This window comes from Amia ocellicauda, chromosome 7, assembly GCF_036373705.1.
Source record: "Amia ocellicauda isolate fAmiCal2 chromosome 7, fAmiCal2.hap1, whole genome shotgun sequence".
Taxonomy (NCBI): Eukaryota; Metazoa; Chordata; class Actinopteri; order Amiiformes; family Amiidae; genus Amia; species Amia ocellicauda.
Window position 1 is genome coordinate 24,538,386 of NC_089856.1, and position 21,356 is coordinate 24,559,741.

Below are 21,356 nucleotides of genomic sequence, written 5' to 3' on the forward strand. Positions count from 1 at the left end.
AGCAATTAATTTGTAAATGATTGTCACAGTCATATATGTATGTATGCATATACGTATATTATATATACACATACATTGGAATGTTAAAATACAGGCAACCTGGATACCATTGACTGGAACAGTAAATATACAAATTACATGTAATGGTAAAAGTATGACAAATATACACTATAAGGAAGTTTTAAGTTTCTTGATCATTCAAGTGTCCTTTTGTATAATGGAGGACCAATAGAAGTCTCACCATATCAACAGCTAGCCTATATATATAGCAAGACTATATTTGACATTGACATTTACCACAATAATTACCTGACATGACAATTTGTAATGTGCGGAAACTTGTCTGGGAGTGGGGAGGGGTACTGAAAGTCTGTGTCTTGATCATAGTAGTACAGACAACACTCGCTGTGGCGGTTCCTCTCCTTCTCACTCTTTGTCAGGAATTGGTTGTATGGTTCCATTGCGGACAGTAAACGTTTCTAAAACAAGCAAACATAAATTCACTTATAGATTTATTTAGCTGTCTAATCTACTGTACTAAAAACTGCAGTTGGTGCTAAGTGTCTAGATGCATGTTTACATTAATAATTTACAATTATATCATCGGGGGCTATTATTTAATTCATTTGTAAGCAATTATATGAAGTATATCAATAGGTTTATATGATATAATACAGTGAGGGAAAAAAGTATTTGATCCCCTGCTGATTTTGTACGTTTGCCCACTGACAAAGAAATGATCAGTCTATAATTTTAATGGTAGGTGTATTTTAACAGTGAGAGACAGAACAACAACAAAAAAAATCCATTTTTTTTTTCTAAAAAGTTATAAATTGATTTGCATGTTAATGAGGGAAATAAGTATTTGATCCACTATCAATCAGCAAGATTTCTGGCTCCCAGGTGTCTTTTATACAGGTAACGAGCTGAGATTAGGAGCACTCTCTTAAAGGGAGTGCTCCTAATCTCAGCTCGTTACCTGTATAAAAGACCCCTGTCCACAGAAGCAATCAATCAATCAGATTCCAAACTCTCCACCATGGCCAAGACCAAAGAGCTGTCCAAGGATGTCAGGGACAAGATTGTAGACCTTCACAAGGCTGGAATGGGCTACAAGACCATCACCAAGCAGCTTGGTGAGAAGGTGACAACAGTTGGTGCGATTATTCGCAAATGGAAGAAACACAAAATAACTGTCAGTCTCCCTCAGTCTGGGGCTTCATGCAAGATCTCACCTCATGGAGTTTCAATGATCATGAGAACGGTGAGGAATCAGCCCAGAACTACACGGGAGGATCTTGTTAATGATCTCAAGGCAGGTGGGATCATAGTCACCAAGTCACACTATGCCGTGAAGGACTGAAATCCTGCAGCGCCCGCAAGGTCCCCCTGCTCAAGAAAGCACATGTACAGGCCCGTCTGAAGTTTGCCAATGAACATCTGAATGATTCAGAGGAGAACTGGATGAAAGTGTTGTGGTCAGATGAGACCAAAATCGAGCTCTTTGGCATCAACTCAATTCGCCATGTTTGGAGGAGGAGGAATGCTGCCTATGACCCCAAGAATACCATCCCCACCGTCAAACATGGAGGTGGAAACATTATGCTTTGGGGGTGTTTTTCTGCTAAGGGGACAGGACAACTGCACCGCATCAAAGGGACGATGGACGGGGCAATGTACCGTCAAATCTTGGGTGAGAACCTCCTTCCCTCAGTCAGGGCATTGAAAATGGGTCATGAATGGGTATTCCAGCATGACAATGACCCAAAGCACACAGCCAAGGCAACAAAGGAGTGGTGCAAGAAGAAGCACATTAAGGTCCTGGAGTGGTCTAGCCAATCTCCAGACCTTAATCCCATAGAAAATCTGTGGAGGGAGCTGAAGGTTCGAGTTGCCAAACGTCAGCCTCGAAACCTTAATGACTTGGAGAGGATCTGCAAAGAGGAGTGGGACAAAATCCCTCCTGAGATGTGTGCAAACCTGGTGGCCAACTACAAGAAACGTCTGACCTCTGCGATTGCCAACAAGGGTTTTGCCACCAAGTACTAAGTCGAAGGGGTCAAATACTTATTTCCCTCATTAACATGCAAATCAATTTATAACTTTTATGAAATGCGTTTTTCTGGATTTTTTTTATTTTTATTCTGTCTCTCACTGTTAAAATACACCTACCATAAAAATTATAGACTGATCATTTCTTTGTCAGTGGGCAAATGTACAAAATCAGCAGGGGATCAAATACTTTTTTCCCTCACTGTTTATGCAGGGTTTCTTGCAGTGCTTTAGCCTGCCTGCCCAAACAAATGCGTGAAGGGCAGGAAATAAAATTAACACCCGCCATCCATCAAATGTGGGTAGATTTATGCCAGTGGCGGGTAAATCTGTCAATTTTACCAGCCACTTTGGCAGGTAGCCAACAAGTGTACGGGAACTAAACTTTTAGTTTCTGATAGAGTATTTGTCGGTATGTTTCAAAATATGAATTAATTTGTTTAGAAGTTGTAGTGTTGGTATGTTAGTTGATTTGGCAAACCGCAATATCATGTTTTTTGAAAATATATGGCATTTGGACAGTCTTCGGTCCAGGAGGACATGTTTCATGGAGAGCAATGAAGCAGAAGTAAGGTGGTTAAGGATGTGGAACAATAATGACTTTTAATTACTTTTCATAGTCATTATTACTGACTTTTTAATTACCTGGATCAATGTGTTTCAGAATTATAATATGACAGAAAAGGAAAGAGGACCACAACAAACACATTAATTCATACACAGCCAGCTATTGCTATTTATTTTGTATTTACCGTAACTCGAACGAACAGTTATGTTTCTGAACGTAGACTGGCAGTCTGAATGTGGCTTGGAGAGGAAAAGTCAATCATTTAGTCAAGTAGACTGTATATATTAGCTAGCTAGATCGGTCTTCTACATTTTGTATTTCGCTGTTGTGACCAGAAAACATTGCCAGAAGTACAGTAATGTTAAGGCATTTTCATTGCAGCTCACACTGATAAATTGGCAACTGAATGAAAATGTATAAAAAATGAAAAAGAAAAACATATTGGTCGGTCAATTACAGCTGTAATTGCAATATATTCCTTTATAAAACAAACAGTCACAACATTTATAGTTAATTTGAAATTGTGACAATAAAAAGTTGTGAATGTCCAGAAACAATAATACAAGAGTCTGACATAAGATGTGTGAGAGTTGACAGGTCTGCTGTGCAATTATCCACACGTCTTCTAATAATGTATTTTTAAATAGATATTTATTTAACATAAATATACTGTGTTAGATAAGTATTCATCAATTACAATGTATTAATTTATGTGGAAATGATTTGCGATAGAGACATGCATTTTTTGCTGCGTAGCGGTGATTCTGAGAATTGTTTACATTGCGTCTTTGCTGGCATGCATGGTATTGAACAATGGAAAGGACGTTATGGTCAGTCATCATTCCTAGAGATTATATATTTTTTACCCAACCACAGACCATGACTCTATGAATATCTAGCCAATCCAATTAAATCCTTTTAATGATGTGCAGAAACCCAGAGAAGGGAGTAGCACTGAAGAGGAAGAGGAGTATGAAGAGCAATAATGTGTCACCATATAACACCCCGTGTTAGTTTAGTGTGTTTATACAGATCCCCATTAGCTGCCATGTTATTGCATATGTGGTTGATTAATTTAAACAGCCTCTACTACCAAGTGTTATAATTCAATAGAATGCAATGTTTTGATCAAAGACCTTATAACGCTTGCAAGTAGAAAGTGTGTGGGAGCATGTTTTTTAATCCAGATCCTTTTACTTCATACGCACCTGTCTAGTTTATACAGGAGTGCAATTAGCTTTTGTTATGGTGATTGATTAATTACCTGAATAAATGCCATGTTTTAACATGCTCACCACACATTTACGCACCCACATGCATTTTTGGTGATGATTGCTTTTGACTGGTAAAAATACCAAGTGGCTTGTAAGTTTCTTCCTTCTACCAGACACAGTGGCTAGTGGCCAAAGAAGTTAATTTCATCCCCTGGTGAAGGGCAAAAAAACCTAAACTTTAAATGACAAGCGCACATGCTCCCCCCCCCCCCCAAATATCTCGTTCGCTATGGCTAACACCCACATCCCCCCCTTTTATTAAAACTTTACTTTCAACAAAATATATATTTCTGCTTCAACTAAACATTTTCAAAAGAAAAAACATGTAGGGCTGGCTGATATCTTGAGTTTTTGCAATATACTCAATATAATATTTTGTGCAAAATACAAAACGCATATCTCGAGTATCAAGTTTTTGGAATGTGGGAGGAGTAATTGTCAATCAATGATTCTATGCAGCCAATCATGTTGCAAGAAAATGCTTGTCAAGCATTTTTTATGCAGCCATCACCTCCGAAGACAAGGGAGGAAGTGTGTTTTGGTGGTGTTACTATCAAATAATGTGGGTTGTTGTTAGTAAATTAGTAGTTTTGAGGTCTTTAAATCAGGAAACTCAATTGCTTATAAAGTCGATTTTACAATCATGGGTTCGTGGGATTACGATCTTGAACGTTACACTTGCTATATTAACCTTTTTTTTTAAATGTAAGTGAATGAACAAAGTAATAAAGTGACCTTGAGTTAATTAAATGTCTGAATTACAACAGAAGTGAAAACAGATATATATATATATATATATATATATATATATATATATATATATATATATATATATATATATATATATATACAGGTTTTCCCACAGCGCCATTCAGGCTGTGTGAAAAAACAAAAAAAAACTTTAAAGCACAAGCAAACATGTTCCACCCCGCTCTCGTTCACCATGGCTAAACCTGACCTGCAAGCAACCCAACAATAAGCGATCGCATCCCCCGCCTTGCCTATGAAACCCTGATGTGTATATATACAATGTGTGCCCTGGACCCTCTCCCCACTCGCCTCCTCCAAGTGACTGCTCCTGATCTACTCCGCTTCATCTCCTCCCTCCTCAACTCCTCACTTCTCTCTGGCTGCTTCCCCTCTGTATTTAAAAAAGCTGGTCATCCCACTCCTCAGGAAACGTACCCTTGACCCTACCCCTCCTCAGAACTACCACCCTGTCTCCCTACTCCCCTTCCTCTCAAAGACCCTCAAGCATGCTGTCCACCGTCAGCTTTCTGCATTTCTTTCCCATCACTCACTCTTGGATCCTCTGCAATCTGGCTTCCGCACAGCTCACTCCACTGAGACTGCTCTCCTGGCAGTCACTGACTCCCTCAGATGTGATTGTGCGGCCTCCCTCTCCTCAGTCCTCATCCTCCTTGATCTCTCTGCAGCATTTGACACTGTTGATCACTCCATCCTCCTCTCCTGCCTCGCTGACCTTGGAATCTCTGGAACTGCTCTCACCTGGTTCTCCTCCTACCTCAAATGACTGGACCTACCAAGTGACATGGCGAGGTTCCGCATCCACCCCCCAACCTCTCCTCACAGGTGTACCCCAAGGCTCAGTCCTGGGCCCCCTCCTGTTCTCTCTCTACACTCGCTCCCTGGGCCCCGTCATCGCCTCCCATGGTTTCTCCTCCCACTTCTATGCAGATGATGCCCAGATCTTCCCGTCTTTTCCCTCTTCCCCCCTACCCTCTCATCCCCTCTCGCATCTCTTCCTGTTTGTCTGCTATCTCCACCTGGATGCACTAGCACCACCTCAAGCTCAATCTCGCCAAATCGTATCTCCTTTTTTTTGCCCCCACTCTTCCTCAACTTCTGCTGATCTCTCCATCTCAATCCCCTTGGAATCTATGACACTCTCTCCCTCTTCTTCCACTAAGAACCTAGGAGTCACCCTCGATCCTGCGCTCTCTTACACTCAGCACATCACCACGCTGACACGCACCTGCAGATTCTTCCTGAGCAACATATAGAATCTGACCCTTCCTCACCAACTACTCAACTCAGCTGCTCGTCCAGTCACTGGTCCTCTCCCACCTGGACTACTGCAACTCCCTCCGGCCTGCCTGGAACTACTACCTGCCCGCCCCAGCTCATCCAGAAATCTGTGGCTCGTCTGGTATTCTCTCTGCCCCGATTCACACAAGCTACTCCAATGCTACGCTCCCTCCACTGGCTCCCGATACCGGCACACTTTCAGTTCAAGCCTTTGACCCTCACCTACCACTGTCTCAACCACACTGCACCAAGCTACCTTCAGACCCTTGTCTCCCTATACATCCCCTCCCTCCAGTCCAGACCACTGTGGTCTTCCGGTGCCTGAAGACTAACTCTGCATCCTCTCCACTCCCCTTCCTCCAGTGCCTGCTACTTCTAATCCCTGGCCCCTATGTGGTGGAACAACCTTCCCACTGAAGTCAAAATAGCAGAGTCCTTGACCTCCTTCCGGCGCTTACTCAAAACACATCTTTTCAGACAGTACTTGTAATTTAGTCCTTTACTCTCCTGTAAAGTAGCACTTTACAAAGTTTATCATAATACTTGCCTTGTGTTACTAGTACTCGTATTGTTATTTTGATTTCCCTAATGCTCCCTTTCCCTTTGCCCTTGACTGTGACTTAACATCTTGTCTGCTCTCAGCTCTTACAATTCATGATGTAAGACCTCATATTGTTTTCACTTGTGTAAACTGGAACTTGTAAAATGTATTATGCTTTGAATTGCACTGTATTATGTAAATTGAAATTTGTAATTTCTATACATTTACTGCAGGCGTCATGAAGTCTATTCCACGCTCGTCAAAATGTAGTTTGACTGCAAGTATTTGTTATTTTGGGCATTGGTTTTACAGGCATACATTTTTATTTATTTTTTTGTATTTAATGTATTAATTTAAAGACACGTAAAACAAAAATCATATTTACCATGACAGCCTGGCAAGTGATATTTGTAAGTTTTGCATATTTAATTATTATAATTCACAATCTACAAGTCTTTCTTTAATGTCTTTTGTCTTATGTTGTAGCTTGTTTGGAGAAAAACAGAGATATATAGATTGTGTTTCGCCTAAACTTAGGTCATATCGCCCAGCCCTAAAAACATGTACGAAAAAAAGCTGCATACGTTAGTTTAAAGTAAACTGATCTTTCTTGAAAATTCAGGTCAAGGATATTTGGTCTGCTTTGCAGCCTGTTCAGTTTGATGTGATCTATGCGATTATATAACATTTTTACGAATCTGCCATGCAGAAAACACTGGGAGTTAACTGTAGTTTTAAGAAAGTATATTTACCTCATCAATGAAAGGAATCAGAACAACTGCCTCCCATTCTTGTTGTTTGCCATTCAGGTCAGTTTTGAAATCAAGGGGGTAATATTCTATGATAGGGGATCCTTCTGATGTCATTAAATGCTACAAAATAAAAAGGGACGGACAAACACACATTTTAGACACTGGTGAAAATGGCTGGTAAATTAGTTGAATCAATATTTCAACTTCAGTTAATGCATACTGTCAAGAATGAGAATCCAAGCTACGAGTTGCAAACCTGATAGCACTCGGGCAATAGGTCTTTACTTGCAGCAGGAAGAACAGCAAGCAGCTGTTCAAAAGGCATGAAAGGTTTTCCCATGTCAAGCTTCAGCTCCAGTCTGCTGAAGTTGCGGATATCAGACAAGAATGGAGCATAGTGGTAAGGGTAGTACCTAAACCAAGGAACGAGCAGAAATTAGTCTGTTTAAGTAAAATGAAAAACAAAGTTTAAACGTGGTACTTCAACATGCTTAAAGGTTTACAAGGAGTTCTGAATGCTTACCAACTCCACGATTGAACTCCATGGTAATAGTAATGCAAGATCCACTGTATTGCTAGAACATAACACTCTGCCTGACCAGCCAGAAACTCACTAGGAAAGAACCAAACAAAACAAATTAGAATGTATACAACAGGTGTAATACACAATTTTTGCACATTTACATTATATATACACAATACAAAAAAAATACAAAAAAATAAGGACTTACTCTGATACTACTTCCACCCCAATTTTGGTCATGTAATATGACCTTTTGTACTGCCTGAATTCTGTCTCAAACATGTCGTCATCTTCTACATCCTCATCCAGACAACCTGAAGTAAGAAGTGGAAAATAATTGCTTGTGTACGAGTCTGCACATATTAAGATCAGCACGATAAAAGGTCTATCCATGGAAGTTTACCTTTGGTTGGGAGCCCATCAGCTTCTTTATTCCCATCCAGAGCAGCTAAACAGAGAGTATCTTCCAGCATCTTAACATGCATAAAATAAGAACTTGTGATTATATCAACCCCATATGAATAGTATTTGCAAGACTCAAACTACCAACTTAAAAAAGGAATACGAACTATAAAATGTAGACCTCCAATAACATAGACCATCAGTAATGTTAAAATGTACAAAAAAACAACACTGCTATAGGAACACATGCTGATATAAAACAATCTTCTTTGCATTTTAACGAATACTTATGAGAACAGAAGTCATTTTACAGGCTAAAGTACTTTAAAATAATGTTCATGTTAAAATAGAAGTATATGGTATATACTTCACTAATGCAGAATGTTTCGCTTTGCTTTTCTAATACCACGTTTCCACTGGCCACATTTAAGTGCAACTCCACGTGGCTGGGCTGTAACCATACACCTACATTTTGCTTCTAGCATTTCCATTCATTTTCATTAGGTACAGCTGGCCTAGGAAGTGAATGAGACACGAAAGATCGAAATATTTACAAAACGAATTACATCACTTAAAAAAATGTATATTATTTTGTTAGAAAATTTGTGTTGCTAGTTTCAACGCATCTGCTCCCGTTTATTTATTTTTTTAACAAATAACCATGTAGCCTATTAGTTCTCGCTGTATCATGATCCGATTAACATTGACAATAAAGCTTAACTTAAATATCCTTGATATTTTCCCTTATTATTTCTCTGCGGTATAATTAAACGGTGCTGCATTACTATATAGAGTACATGCAAGTTTAAATTTGTCCTGTGTAGCCACACAGAATATCATGAAATATACATTATGAAATATCACAGCCTATACATGTAGTTTAAGAACAACTCATGAATGTATTATATAAATATTGCTACAACACTCTGGGATCCATAAGTTACCATAATTAATGCATCAGGTAGTGGTTGTATTAATCAGAAAGGTAGTACTGTATTTCCGCAGTAGGTAAAGCATCTCTACTAGGATTGCCATAATGCTGGTAGTATACATATAGTTACAAGTAATGAGGGTTTACAAATATAATTCAAATATTCGCTTCTTCATGCGACTGATCACATAAAAACATATAGAAGCTTTTGAGTGACAAAATTAAAAGCAATGCACATGTTGAAATCAAAAAATTATCGGTGTTTTGCCTTACAGGATATTGCGAATTTGTCATGATATAATGAAAAGCAATACACACGTTGTTAATCAATACAAGCTTATTTTTGTATTTTAATCCTGCTGAATTGCTTTATAGCATCATAGTATTTTAATGCCACACTTAAATGTAACAATGATTTGCATTGCTTAAAGCAGCATGATGGTCGTGAATGAATGAAATGCAACACAAACACTGCACTGCAACACGTCTGTTTTGATTTACACAATGGCTCTGTACATACTGTTATGTTCCTTACGTAGCCAGACTCAAGGCAATTTCAAAATGCAATGGCGTTGAGTCTGGCTACGTAAGGGACATAACAGTATGTACCCTAGATCAGTTTGGGACTCAGCTGGTACAATGTACGAAACAGTGCCTCCTGAAACTAGTCTGGACACAGGCAGAGGTGCACCTGGGCCATAGTGGAAATGCCCTGGACTCGCAAGTGGAAAACGGGACATAAGGATCACAGAAGAGAAGCCCTCCTACCTTGTTTTTCTTCCCCTCACGATTTCTTGCTTCCTCTGCTGCTGTACCTGCTGCCTCGTTCAGGTACTTATTCCCCACCTTGCTCTCAAACCACTTCAGGTCCACAAATACATCACTGAAGTGATCCCGGTCAAACTGCACCAGTGAGACAGCATTGTTATTGAAGCTTACCCATCTCACACATACATTAAAATATTCAAGCTCTGGCTGGTCTGACATATAGTACACATTATCTCAGTTACATACTAAATTACTCAGACACACTGCCTGAGCCAAACCTCCTACTCAACACTGAAATCCAGCCAAATCCTCTGCAAATTGTCAAGTACTTTGCCATACAATGACTCATGTATAGAACAGATGCAGATAATATTGTTTTATGTGGCAAAATAAATCACATTGAAGAAAAAAAAGTAAAAAATAAAACATGAACCTTTTCAATCAGTATAGTTACATTAAGCTAAAACACAAACTTCTCAATCTTCCTTAATTCTCTCTCTTCTTCTGTTTTGTATTATATTACAAAGTCCAGGAAAGAATCAGATGACACTAAATACTAAAGAAATGAATTTACCTCAGCCAGTTTTTCAAGATACTTCTGAAAGTTTGCAAGGTTAAGGTTTCCATTTTCATTTATGTAGCCTGATAAGAAAGATAAAGCTGTCAATTTGATAGAAAACAAATGGTTTATGAATGTGCAAAGAGATTTTCTTTTCCCTCAACACAACCATACATTTACATGTGTTTCGTCTTTCATAAGCGAGGTATTTTTCTTCTTTAATGGCTTAATTGAATCCTTAAAAATAAAAGCTTTGTAAAGGTGTGAAAGAGAGCTGAAAAGACTTTCAAGAACGAAAGCAGGTTGCGATAGCAAATAATGAACAAATGAATACCAAAGCCTTATGTGGTCACTCACAGTTCCTTACCCCCTAGTTTTGGCAAAACACTAATGTAGGTTCTATAGAGCAGAGGCAGTGCATCATGGTTGATGTGCAAATGAGGTAGATGAGGTATAAAATCATTGCCCACCAAGAAACCCATCAATATCCAGTCATCAATTATTCTCTCAAGGTCATACTCAAAAGAGATTTTGTCCTGCAAAACAAACAACGACATTTAAACATACAAAAACACAAAGAAAAATGCATTAAACAAGATCAAGCTAATGAAACACATACAGAAATTAGAATGTGTACAGTTGGCTGACACTTTTATGCATGGTACTTCCATGTCTTGTTTTCAAGAAAAAAACTAATGTGCTCCAGTAACAGCGAAAAAAAAAAAAAAAAAATACAAATAAATAAATTGAAAGTTCTCACAGACAATCAAAAGGCTCAGCATCATTAAACAAACATGACCATTTTAATTTATCTTTAATTTTAAATTTCTAGAGTTTTAAAGCTGACTTTTTCCTGTTAATCTTGGACCTGCCAAGGGCTGAAACAGCCTCTCTCAACAATATAAATTCTATCCATAATTTCAGAAATAGTTATCTGATCCCTAAGGGTCTGAATTCTGTTGTTGCCTGCATCTTGTAGTTTAACAAAACTTGCTGTGTTAACATCCTTGACCAAAAGGTTATTCATTCATAAAGTCTATGTAGTAAGTAATTTAAATCTCTTATTAGTTAGAATTTGCTTTTTATGCTTATTTGAACCAATCAAGAAGGAAATAACGGTCTTCTCTGCCTTATATAAAACCTAGAAATACCAAATGTAACTTAGCAATTAAGAGACTGTCTGAGGGAACTTCCCTAGTTAGGCTCCCCTACAGCTGCCAGAATAAGGAATCAACCTTCACCACACACGAGTCTCATGGTATTTTTTGCAACTCTTCAAGGTATATAAGTTGATTAAGTATTTGCCTGAAACATACATTAAAACAAAACAAACTTAACTGACTGGCTTAACGAAAAACATACTGGTTATTATTTTTGGATTTCTTTCATCATATATTTACATTTTAAAGCAACTTCAGGTTGTGACAGAATGTCACTAGGCAGAGCTCCAAGTCACACAGGTGATTAAATGTTCTAGTTATTTTACAAATCTAGTACCTGAAAATGGTTTTCAGTTTCTCATCTGAAGTTGAGGTGGTTAAGTGCTACCTAAGAAAATATTTTCTCTTGCCACACAGGCTGACAATGGATACTATTATTTCTTGCAGTGAAAAGGTAAGACATTCTTTCACTACTTACCTTGACTTCAGAAAATTCATAGTCAATGTATTCTCTCATTAGTGACAAGTGGAGCAAGTGAAAAGTGGTTTCTTCAGGAGCACTAATTCTGCAAAACAATGAAGATACATTGTGTTTCAACAACAATAACAAAAAGTGCATAGACCTTTAGTAAGTTTACATTGATAATTTTGTATTTATTTTTTCATAAATAAAACAATTAAAATAAAACAATACCTTTTCTGAGACTTTTTGCCACCAAAACGGACTTCTTCTCGTAAAAGAGAAAAATGCGGTTCATGGCTTGTCAAGCCAAGCATTATCTACATGGCATAAAAATAAAAACGACATTATTTCAAATGGTTCAAATATTTTTATTATTGATACATCTTCTGGGTAGCAATACCAAATTACTTTAATTCTATAATTATGTTACACAGCTGCAGAAGAAAACACTTCATAGAGGCATTGTACCAAATATGGAGATTGATTCTGAGAACAAGTGTCACAAAAATTCTTATGTCACAAAAACATTATTTTTTATAATTACACTGGATTATTCTAAAAGGGGCAAGACATGAGATTGGTCAAGAAGTGATATTTAAAGATTTCTGTAACTGAATGCATTTAATTAACATGAAGGTGAGGAAAACAAATAAATAACATTTAATACAAATTTGAAATGCATTTTAAATGTACCTGAATAAGGTTACTACATAAAACGCTTCAGATTTTGACACTTTTGGGAAATAATCATAAAAGATTAATTAAAAGTAATTCTTTTTAACTGGCTTCAATAATATAAACATTAAATCTGAAATTACAGGCAGATATGTATAATACATACCAGATCCGCATCTAATCCATATAGACAGTGTCTGGTATTAGTGTCGTGACCTGCTTTTGCATTCTCAGACCTGATGAACTCCATGATTTTGTGTTCTCCCTCTCCTGGAGTCTGTAATGGCATAAATCATTTATTTGATAAACTCACACCACTGAAACCAATACACTGTAATCCAAATTGCAATCCTTATTGAATAACTGTTGCAGTAGGCAGTACCTCATGACCTGAGAGGTAAACATTCACTCCTTGCCATGATTTGTCTGTATTAAGTTTATTATGTACAAAATACATCAGCTGCTCCTGGAGTCTGGCCATGAAGTCTGTACCTGGTAAGGAAAAATAAATAAATAAATAAATATAGCCTATATTAGAATGTTACACATTTGATGTATTTAAAAAAATAAAAGTTTTCCATTTTCAACAACAATACATTTTCATATAACAGCTCCACTTACCTGGGGTGATGCAATTAGAGTCAAATCTAGCCTCTGTAGGAAGAACTTCTCCCTTTTCTAAGGCCTTCTTAATTTTCTCTTCTGCTTCTTTGGCTGATCTTTAAATACAAAGAAAATGTCAAAGATGTGGCAATTCCATTTATATATGAATTACCCAATATCAAATTTTGGTTTATTAATACCGAAAACGTCTTCCACGCTGCTGGTTCATTTTTGCTCGTGGAGCTACGCCATCCACTGCCATGAAGAAAACCTTTCTTGGTTTAATGATGCGAAAGAGCACTTCTAAATAGTGGAAAATATCTGCGAATATCTTCTCTTCAGAGATTCGAAAATGCACATCTTCATCATTGGGATGAGAGCACTGGTGAATAATCCCATTCATGTCTAAATACAGATTATCAAATTCGGGAATCTGAAACGAGAGAGAGAGAGAGAAGTAATGTATCGTTGCATGATAACCACAAACAAATCCCATTCAAACGTGTAACATTTCGAGAAAAAACTGTTTCGTTGCTTCCCTTTCACCTGTATTCCTGCAACACTGTACACAAATACAGTGCCAAAAAGAGAAGACACGTAAAATGTATTTAACTTTACAGTACCTGCCACTTAATAACAAAATACATTTTGGGAGAATAGTCAAATTAACTATGGGCTAGCATACGTTTGTTGTTGGCAATGCAGCTTACAACATTGCCATGAAGTACATTTGACGAACTGCTACCATTTTAGTTACGTATAGTAAAGAGTACCGTGTCATTATGTATTTTACGTTGGAAAAGCATGTAAAAAAAATAACTGTTCCAATTCATTCAAAAATCAAGTTGTTTTCATATTTGCTTATGTTGTTTTTCGCTTCTGAATATATATTTAAATAACGCTTTGCGGGGCATAGCAGTATTTATGTTTTTACTAAACAAATTACCTTTCATCTAATCAATCGGTGAATAAAAGCTAAAGAATGTATTTAGGTGATATAGTACGGAGGTCGGAATATTCGTATTTATTTACTGGTAGCACATCCGCTCACGTTCAAACAACTTTTCAGTCAGTATGGTAGCTATAAATCATTGTCTCGGTCAAACAAGACAGGAATAGAAAACGATGATAACGACTGGTGTATATACAATTTAAGAATAACCACAAACATACAGTAGATTTAATTAGTAAAACTGAGTCAAAAATATTCTATAATAACATCACAGTGGTAGGTGAAACTCGTAAGGCCTGTATATTCCCACTTACCTGATGTTCCTTAACGACTTCGCTTAAGCAAGGATATCGCTCTGAAATCCATCGGTAAAATTTCGGTACCCCCATCTTAACCACAAATCTTCTGGTGATATTTAAAAAATAAATATATAAAGCCAAATAAATAAATGGCTAAGTTTCAGCAAAAGTTTATATTCCTACGGAGGCCAGGTTTTTTTGTTTCTGTACTAGACGGGAACCGAGTCCGGACAGTCGATTCGAAAAGTGACGTAAGAGACTGTGTTCAACGAGATAGAGGCTGCGTTCACGACACGCAGGCCGCGTTCACGACACGCATACTTTGCCGAGTCTGCGCAGACTTTTCGCAGACTCTGCGACGAAACTGTCCAAGTTACCCGTCTGCATGAACTCAGCCAGAAAACACGTCACAATGCCACGCATCTACAGGCTGCAAAGTCTGCACAGCCGCGCAGCTTCTCAAAAGGTACTGCGCTGGTGCAGCCGCGGCTTCAAAACAGCAAAGGAGCGCTGTGTGACAAAGACGTGTGTGTCAATCAAAGGCAGACCTCATTCCATGTGCCAGCGCCACCTAGTCAGGGGGGGTGAATCGCCCTTGAGTCCTGTCATGAAGGATCTTATTAATTTCATGCTAGATATGGCTAAGTACAACAGAAATAATATATTTTAAAGATTGACAGTTCAACAAAAAAATAATATGCATGTGTAGTGGTGTACGTATACATTATAACTTAATTTCCACGTATTATGTGAATTTGTAAGTTGCACACCTGGCAAGGAAATCCATAATAATACATACAAAATATTGCACGTGTATTTCTCTGAATGCACAGGTTTAATGTAGATTCGAAACCAGTGTATATATAATATTGTACACACACAAACAAAATCTGTTGTAATTAATTTGATCAGTATGTGAGAATTTAACCCTTTAGTGTCCCAACAATGAGTAGGAATAAAGATTTCTATTAATATAAATTATTAACGGATCGTAAAGCTACTTAATGTGATATGAACTGATTAAATGGCCCATTTTCTGATTACACTGTAAAGTATTAAGCTGGTGGAGCACGAAGGGAACTTTGATTGCATTAACTTCTGTGATTAGGACTGAATTCTCTCAACACCGACTCCGTTTTTGTTCTGCTAGAGTCTGCAGCTGCAATGCCAAAGCTGTCCACGCTCCGTCTGCACAGACCGTGATGTCAGACTCAGACTCCCGTCTGCAATCTAGCCAGCACAAAAGTGTCGTAAACGCGGCCAGATACTCTCGTATTCTTAAAAAACAAAAAAAAAAAACAAAAAAAAAACGAATTAATTATTAGATATATCCCAGACAAAAGGCTAACAAACACTTGGCATTGGTTTGCTTTTAAATACCAAACTAATTTGTCCTTGTCAGAAGCCCCATTTTCACTCTATATTTACATATTCTGTGTACATGCGATGCATTGTAGTGTTGTGAATTGTAAGCTGTTTAAAAGTGTAAGAACTGATCTCATTAGGATATTGATTATCTTCTGTCTAATGTAGTTCTGTGGTGTTCTTGATACATGAGTGGCTCTAATACTGTGACTGGGTGAATGGTTGGGTATCTCTGGCCTGTAGGTCTAAGAATTAAATGTAACAATGTGGCATCCTATTTCTGCCTCTTATGGCTGTAATTAAGGTATATTGTTAAATGATTAAGTGCAACATAACTGTTCATTTTATACTGTTTTTAAAAATCATGTTAATTAGGAATAGTTTATTCTGTTATTCAGTGGTTACTTTGAATTATGTAGATTCTAGTACAGTGTTTTACAATTCACTTTCAAATCACCCTTGAGCATATCAAAAGTTAATCCAGAGGTCTGCCTTGCATAACATGCATTATGCATGGGAAGAAACTTATTTTTGTGATAACCATTTTATTTATTTGTTTTAACAAACATTTTAACATTTTAATATGAAACTTGTAATTGCAAAATAGTTACAAATTAGAAACAAATTATTTTGAATAATAGAAAATATACACAAAAGGCATTTGCAATGGATGGGTGTTGTACAGTACATTCTACAGTCACAGATAGGGAGCCCAGCCCAGATACATGAGGCACAGCAAGTTTTCATCAGTGGCTTCGTGGATGAGGTAGTGAACATGCCCTTCAATTGAAAGGGGCAAGCCCATCACCTTGTTTCTGTTCTTAATCACCCCCTGCAGCCTCTGCTCTATGTCAAGGACATGGGTCTTAGCCTAGAGAGAAGGAAAGTAGGAGAGAGTTACCATCAGCACTACAGGAGTTTCCCCAGATACTGCCATAACACGTATTGAGATAATCCTATGCTTGTGTTCATTTCACATAAGCAATTAGTTCCCATGGGTTCAAACAAATTCATCAAATTACAAATATTGTGCAAGTTGGTATGCAGGAAACCACTGTACCTTTTCATTGAGCACTTCTCCAGTATCATTGACCTGTGATTTTGAACTTCCTTTAACAGGCTTACTCCATTCCACCAAGGGATCATGCAGGAAAGTCTTCAAGACGCTACAAGTCAAAAAATGGACACTGCATGGGAATGAAGCCTACAAATGTGTCTCTATAGATTTAGTAAATCCAGTGTAGGATTGTATTTAACCCTTTTAAATTTCCAAAATAACTTAATTATTGGCTATCATTTTGTCTAGATAATATCATAACAGTTTCTTAAAGGCACTGAAATATTTTCAAACAATTGTAATTTGAAGCACTGTCCCTTGAAGCAAAGCCATTGTAAACCACCCAATACTTTGTAAATACTAATTTAAGAAGTATGTTTAGTCACTTATAGAGTTGATGTATTCTGTGTAAAAAGCTGTGAGAAGAGCACCCACCTCATCAGTGGCTCTCTCTGGTCCCTCATTAATCGGATGGTGACCTCGCAGGCCTGGCGGAACAGCCCTTCTGTGCCCATTGGCCCCATGGCATGGACCATATTCTGAGTCAGTCGGAATGGAACCACTTCCGGAACTTCAAATGTTTCTCCCTGTAAGAAAAAATTAAAATCATTCCATGCTGATAATGAGCAGAGAATATATATGAATATCAAAAAAAGAGAATCTACTATTATTTTTCCATTCATATACTTTGTATTACTCTCAGACGAGCGCTCTGCACCACAGTGGCTCCAGCCTGTTGAGTGTTAAGTCGCTATGCCAAAAGACCGGGTCTCCCAACGTGGGAGGTTTAACACTGTACTGATTTTTCTGAGGGGTTATGTCACTCTACCTGATGAGCCCCATTACACATACAATACAGCCTATGGGTCATAAACAAATGAACCAGCTATCTCTAGGCTCTGAGAGGCCTTCAGCAGTTAAATTGAAAACCCCTTTGGGAGGGGGGTTCTAATGGTCATTAGAATAAGGTAAGGTATGAGGTAATGTAAACTATGATATTAGTGAAGACAGACCACAGCTGTCTTTGAAAGAACAAATAATACAAAAAATAGGGATGGTTTCTCAAAACTATTAATGGTGAAATGAAAAAAGTCTGTTGAGAATAAATAAATTAAGCACACACACACACCTTATTAAAGAGACAGTTGAAGTCCACATGGACACACTCTCCTGTTAAAGAATCAAACAGGATATTTTCTCCATGCCGATCTCCAAGTCCCAGGATGTAGCCAACCATTGACATTACAGCAGTGGAGCGACAGTATGCAGACCTGCTGCTATACCTGCAACCAATTGGGACATCATTATAAGCATTACATAGGTGTGCTACATAGGTGAATAGTTTGTAAATCATGCTTCAAAGTGATATGATTGGTCAATTTTATGTGATACAAACCATGAGGTAGGATCAGGGAATGTTCTCAGGAACCACTCATGAAAGACTGGAGGGTGCCGGGCAATCAGAACTTCCTTGTACAGTTTCAATTTCTCCTGAAATGAGGCTGTTTTGGGCAGCATGTATTTGCGTAACTCATTGCCTGTTATGTAAATGCCTACAATGATAAAGAAGAGCACTGGTATGAGTATACTATGAAGGGGCACTAGACAACCTATCTAAGGAAGAAGGAAAGGAGTTATGTTATGTAGAGTTATGAAAGGAGTGCATGATTATTATAGGGGTTCAGATTTGGGAAGAGAAAAGAAGAATGCTCAGATTTAGGTTATCAGAATTATTCTGATCTGAAGCACTACTGAACCACATTAATATTATATAATAATCATTATTACATACTTGAACATGGATTTAAAGTGTAATTATGATTAACATTACTATTGATAGTTTTTTTTCCTGGAATTCAGGGGATTGAGGTTTGATCATGTGACATTGCTTCAAACTAATTCTGCACCTGTTTCTTTGACAGCTGGATATATGGATGGAAGGACAGAGAGAGTGAGAGAGACAAAAATAAATAGAAGCTTTCAAATGAGTTTAGCTATATATCTTGCAACAGTGAAAAAACTATTAATAAATTTTAAAAAAGTACCCTTCTCTTTGTACAGTTTGTTAAGTATGTGCCTTAGCCCTGCTGTGTTGTTCACCCACTCAATGATGCCACATTCCTCGTTCAGAGGGATCACTGCATAGGTCCTGATATGCAGTTCTCTTCTTCTGGACTCTGCGTCCTTGCGCAGACACTGCAACACAGGCATATTACTCCTCATGATTTCACTTACACACTAAATGAATGGTGTGTTTTGATAATATGTACCCTATAGCTTTAAAAGACTGATTTAAATATACATAATATAATATGATATATAATATAATATATAATATGTTTGTATACAGACAATGAAACTCAATAACTCAAAAAATCTAGGCAAGTTTAAATAAACTGCATGTACATATTTTTCTGGTTTACTTAACATAGCCTTTAAATCATTAACAGATTTAAGATTAACATGATGTTATGTAACTGAGTGAAACTACCTAGAAAACCAGCCCTGAGCCTGAGCCACTTCAGGAGATCCTTCTAAATCCTATACTGTGCATTTTGATTAATCCAGTTTCACACCTTGTTAATGAGGCAGTTAAATTCCATAAGTCTACAGTCCTTCCTCAGGTCATCTTTGGGTTTGCACATCATTGTGTAGAACTTCCCATCTGAGCCTTTCAGAGAGATCTTCTTTGGCTTTTGGAGAGAGGCCAGGATCTCCACCTTTTTGAGAACAGAAATGTTTAAACCAAGCCTTGAAAAGACAGGCCTGCATTTCACTACAAAAATATATACATTTGTGCAATGTTACAGTGCATCACTGCTGTACCACTGTCTTTATTGGTCTCAGCTGTACACAGATACACAGTAGTGAAGTACAAGTGAAAACAAGAGTATTCAAGGGCTCACCATATCATCAAAGCCTGCGAGATATACCCAGTGTCCAGGGAATGGGTCATGATTGGTGTTGGCCCCAGCTGTGGATGGCAGAGTAGGTATCATTACAGACTGTAAGGGAATGAGGATTTCACTAAATGTGGGTTCCTCTACCAGTTTCTTCAGCATTTTGAAATGGACACTCATGCTGAGTGTTGAGCTGTTACTATCCACCTGAAACAGAAGGAAGAATACATGAGTTCTGACCCCACCAACCTCATAGCTCTTTCTTCATTTAAAACAGTGGTGTCAAAGTTGAGGAAGTGCATGCGATGGTGCTTCAATTAAAAGGGTGCTGGCAGTTGATCAACAGAATAAAGTTAATGCTGCTATGGCACATTATTAGTTATGCTACGCACATGATTATTGTCAACTGGACCAGTCAATTCTATATGAAGTCATACAAGTTAAATAATGTTAATGTTAAATAACTGATACAAAATCTCCCTAAGCTACATCTGTTATAAAAGGACAAAAGTGCTTCCATACAGGTTTGTTGCTCAGCTCCAGTAGTTTGTCTGTCAGTCTGGTGGCATCTCCTATAAATTTCTCCAGAGACTGCTTCAGGTTAGTTGCCTTGCGCAAGATTTCTTTGCATCTGTTGACACGAGTTGGATAAGAGGACTGCAAAAGAAAACAAACACCACTGTTCACCGAGTAAAGAGAAAACAAGTGTGAGGATGTAGATTTCAAAACAAAGACAAGCATCAGAAAACTGTATTCTGGAGAAGAAGAAGAAAAAAAATAGCTGGGCACCGTATTGTGCATGTTTCTATTTATAAAAAAAACAAATATATATGTATACATACATACATACACACACACATACATACATACACCGATCAGCCATAACATTATGAACACCTGCCTAATATTGTGTAGATTGGATTAGATTGGATTGAGATCTGGGGAATTTGGAGGCCAAGTCATCACCTTGAACTCGTGATTCATCAGACCAGGCCACCTTCTTCCATTGCTCCGTGGTCCAGTTCTGATGCTCACGTGCCCATTGTAGGTGCTTTCGGGAGTGGACAGGGGTCATCATGGGCACCCTGAATGGTCTGCGGCTACGCAGCCCCATACGCAACAAACTGCAATGCACTGTGTGTTCTGACACCTTTCTATCAGAACCAGCATTAACTTTTTCAGCAATTTTAGTTACAGTAGCTCGTCTGTTGGATCAGACCATACGGGCCAGCCTTCGCTCCCCACGTGTATCAATGAGCCTTGGCCGCCCATGACCCTGTCGCCGGTTCACCGCTTTCCCTCCTTGGACCACTTTTGATAGGTACTGACCACTGCAGACCAGGAACACCCCACAAGAGCTGCAGTTTTGGAGATGCTCTGACCCAGTCGTCTAACCATCAAAATTTGGCCCTTGTCAAAGTCGCTCAGATCCTTATGCTTGCCCATTTTTCCTGCTTCTAACA

General features: G+C 38.1%; 2 protein-coding genes across 7 annotated transcripts in view; both read right to left on the reverse strand.

Annotated features, from left to right (window-relative positions):
* xrn1 (5'-3' exoribonuclease 1) overlaps positions 1–15,068 on the reverse strand; it is a 43,284-nt gene extending 28,216 nt beyond the window's left edge. For 4 of the 6 annotated variants that reach the window (XM_066708863.1, XM_066708862.1, XM_066708858.1 and 1 more), the window contains exons 1-16: positions 14,587–15,068; positions 13,521–13,753; positions 13,339–13,436; positions 13,100–13,209; positions 12,884–12,994; positions 12,274–12,359; positions 12,058–12,145; positions 10,787–10,955; positions 10,435–10,502; positions 9,861–9,995; positions 8,163–8,232; positions 7,968–8,073; positions 7,760–7,849; positions 7,493–7,649; positions 7,237–7,356; positions 310–479 (exon numbers count right to left, since the gene is read on the reverse strand). In XM_066708863.1, the coding sequence (XP_066564960.1) occupies positions 310–479; positions 7,237–7,356; positions 7,493–7,649; positions 7,760–7,849; positions 7,968–8,073; positions 8,163–8,232; positions 9,861–9,995; positions 10,435–10,502; positions 10,787–10,955; positions 12,058–12,145; positions 12,274–12,359; positions 12,884–12,994; positions 13,100–13,209; positions 13,339–13,436; positions 13,521–13,753; positions 14,587–14,661 (1,886 nt within the window). In that variant the 5' untranslated portion in view covers positions 14,662–15,068. The remainder of the gene's footprint in view (positions 1–309; positions 480–7,236; positions 7,357–7,492; positions 7,650–7,759; positions 7,850–7,967; positions 8,074–8,162; positions 8,233–9,860; positions 9,996–10,434; positions 10,503–10,786; positions 10,956–12,057; positions 12,146–12,273; positions 12,360–12,883; positions 12,995–13,099; positions 13,210–13,338; positions 13,437–13,520; positions 13,754–14,586) is intronic. The other 2 variants (XM_066708860.1, XM_066708857.1) reach the window with 1 other exon arrangement.
* A 1,393-nt stretch (positions 15,069–16,461) lies between these two features.
* The window catches only part of atr (ATR checkpoint kinase), a 47,748-nt gene continuing 42,853 nt past the window's right edge, over positions 16,462–21,356 (reverse strand). The window contains exons 39-47 of the mRNA XM_066708864.1: positions 20,416–20,550; positions 19,900–20,100; positions 19,570–19,713; positions 19,039–19,189; positions 18,390–18,546; positions 18,123–18,276; positions 17,429–17,580; positions 16,997–17,102; positions 16,462–16,807 (exon numbers count right to left, since the gene is read on the reverse strand). Coding sequence (XP_066564961.1) covers positions 16,634–16,807; positions 16,997–17,102; positions 17,429–17,580; positions 18,123–18,276; positions 18,390–18,546; positions 19,039–19,189; positions 19,570–19,713; positions 19,900–20,100; positions 20,416–20,550 — 1,374 coding nt within the window. The 3' untranslated portion in view covers positions 16,462–16,633. The remainder of the gene's footprint in view (positions 16,808–16,996; positions 17,103–17,428; positions 17,581–18,122; positions 18,277–18,389; positions 18,547–19,038; positions 19,190–19,569; positions 19,714–19,899; positions 20,101–20,415; positions 20,551–21,356) is intronic.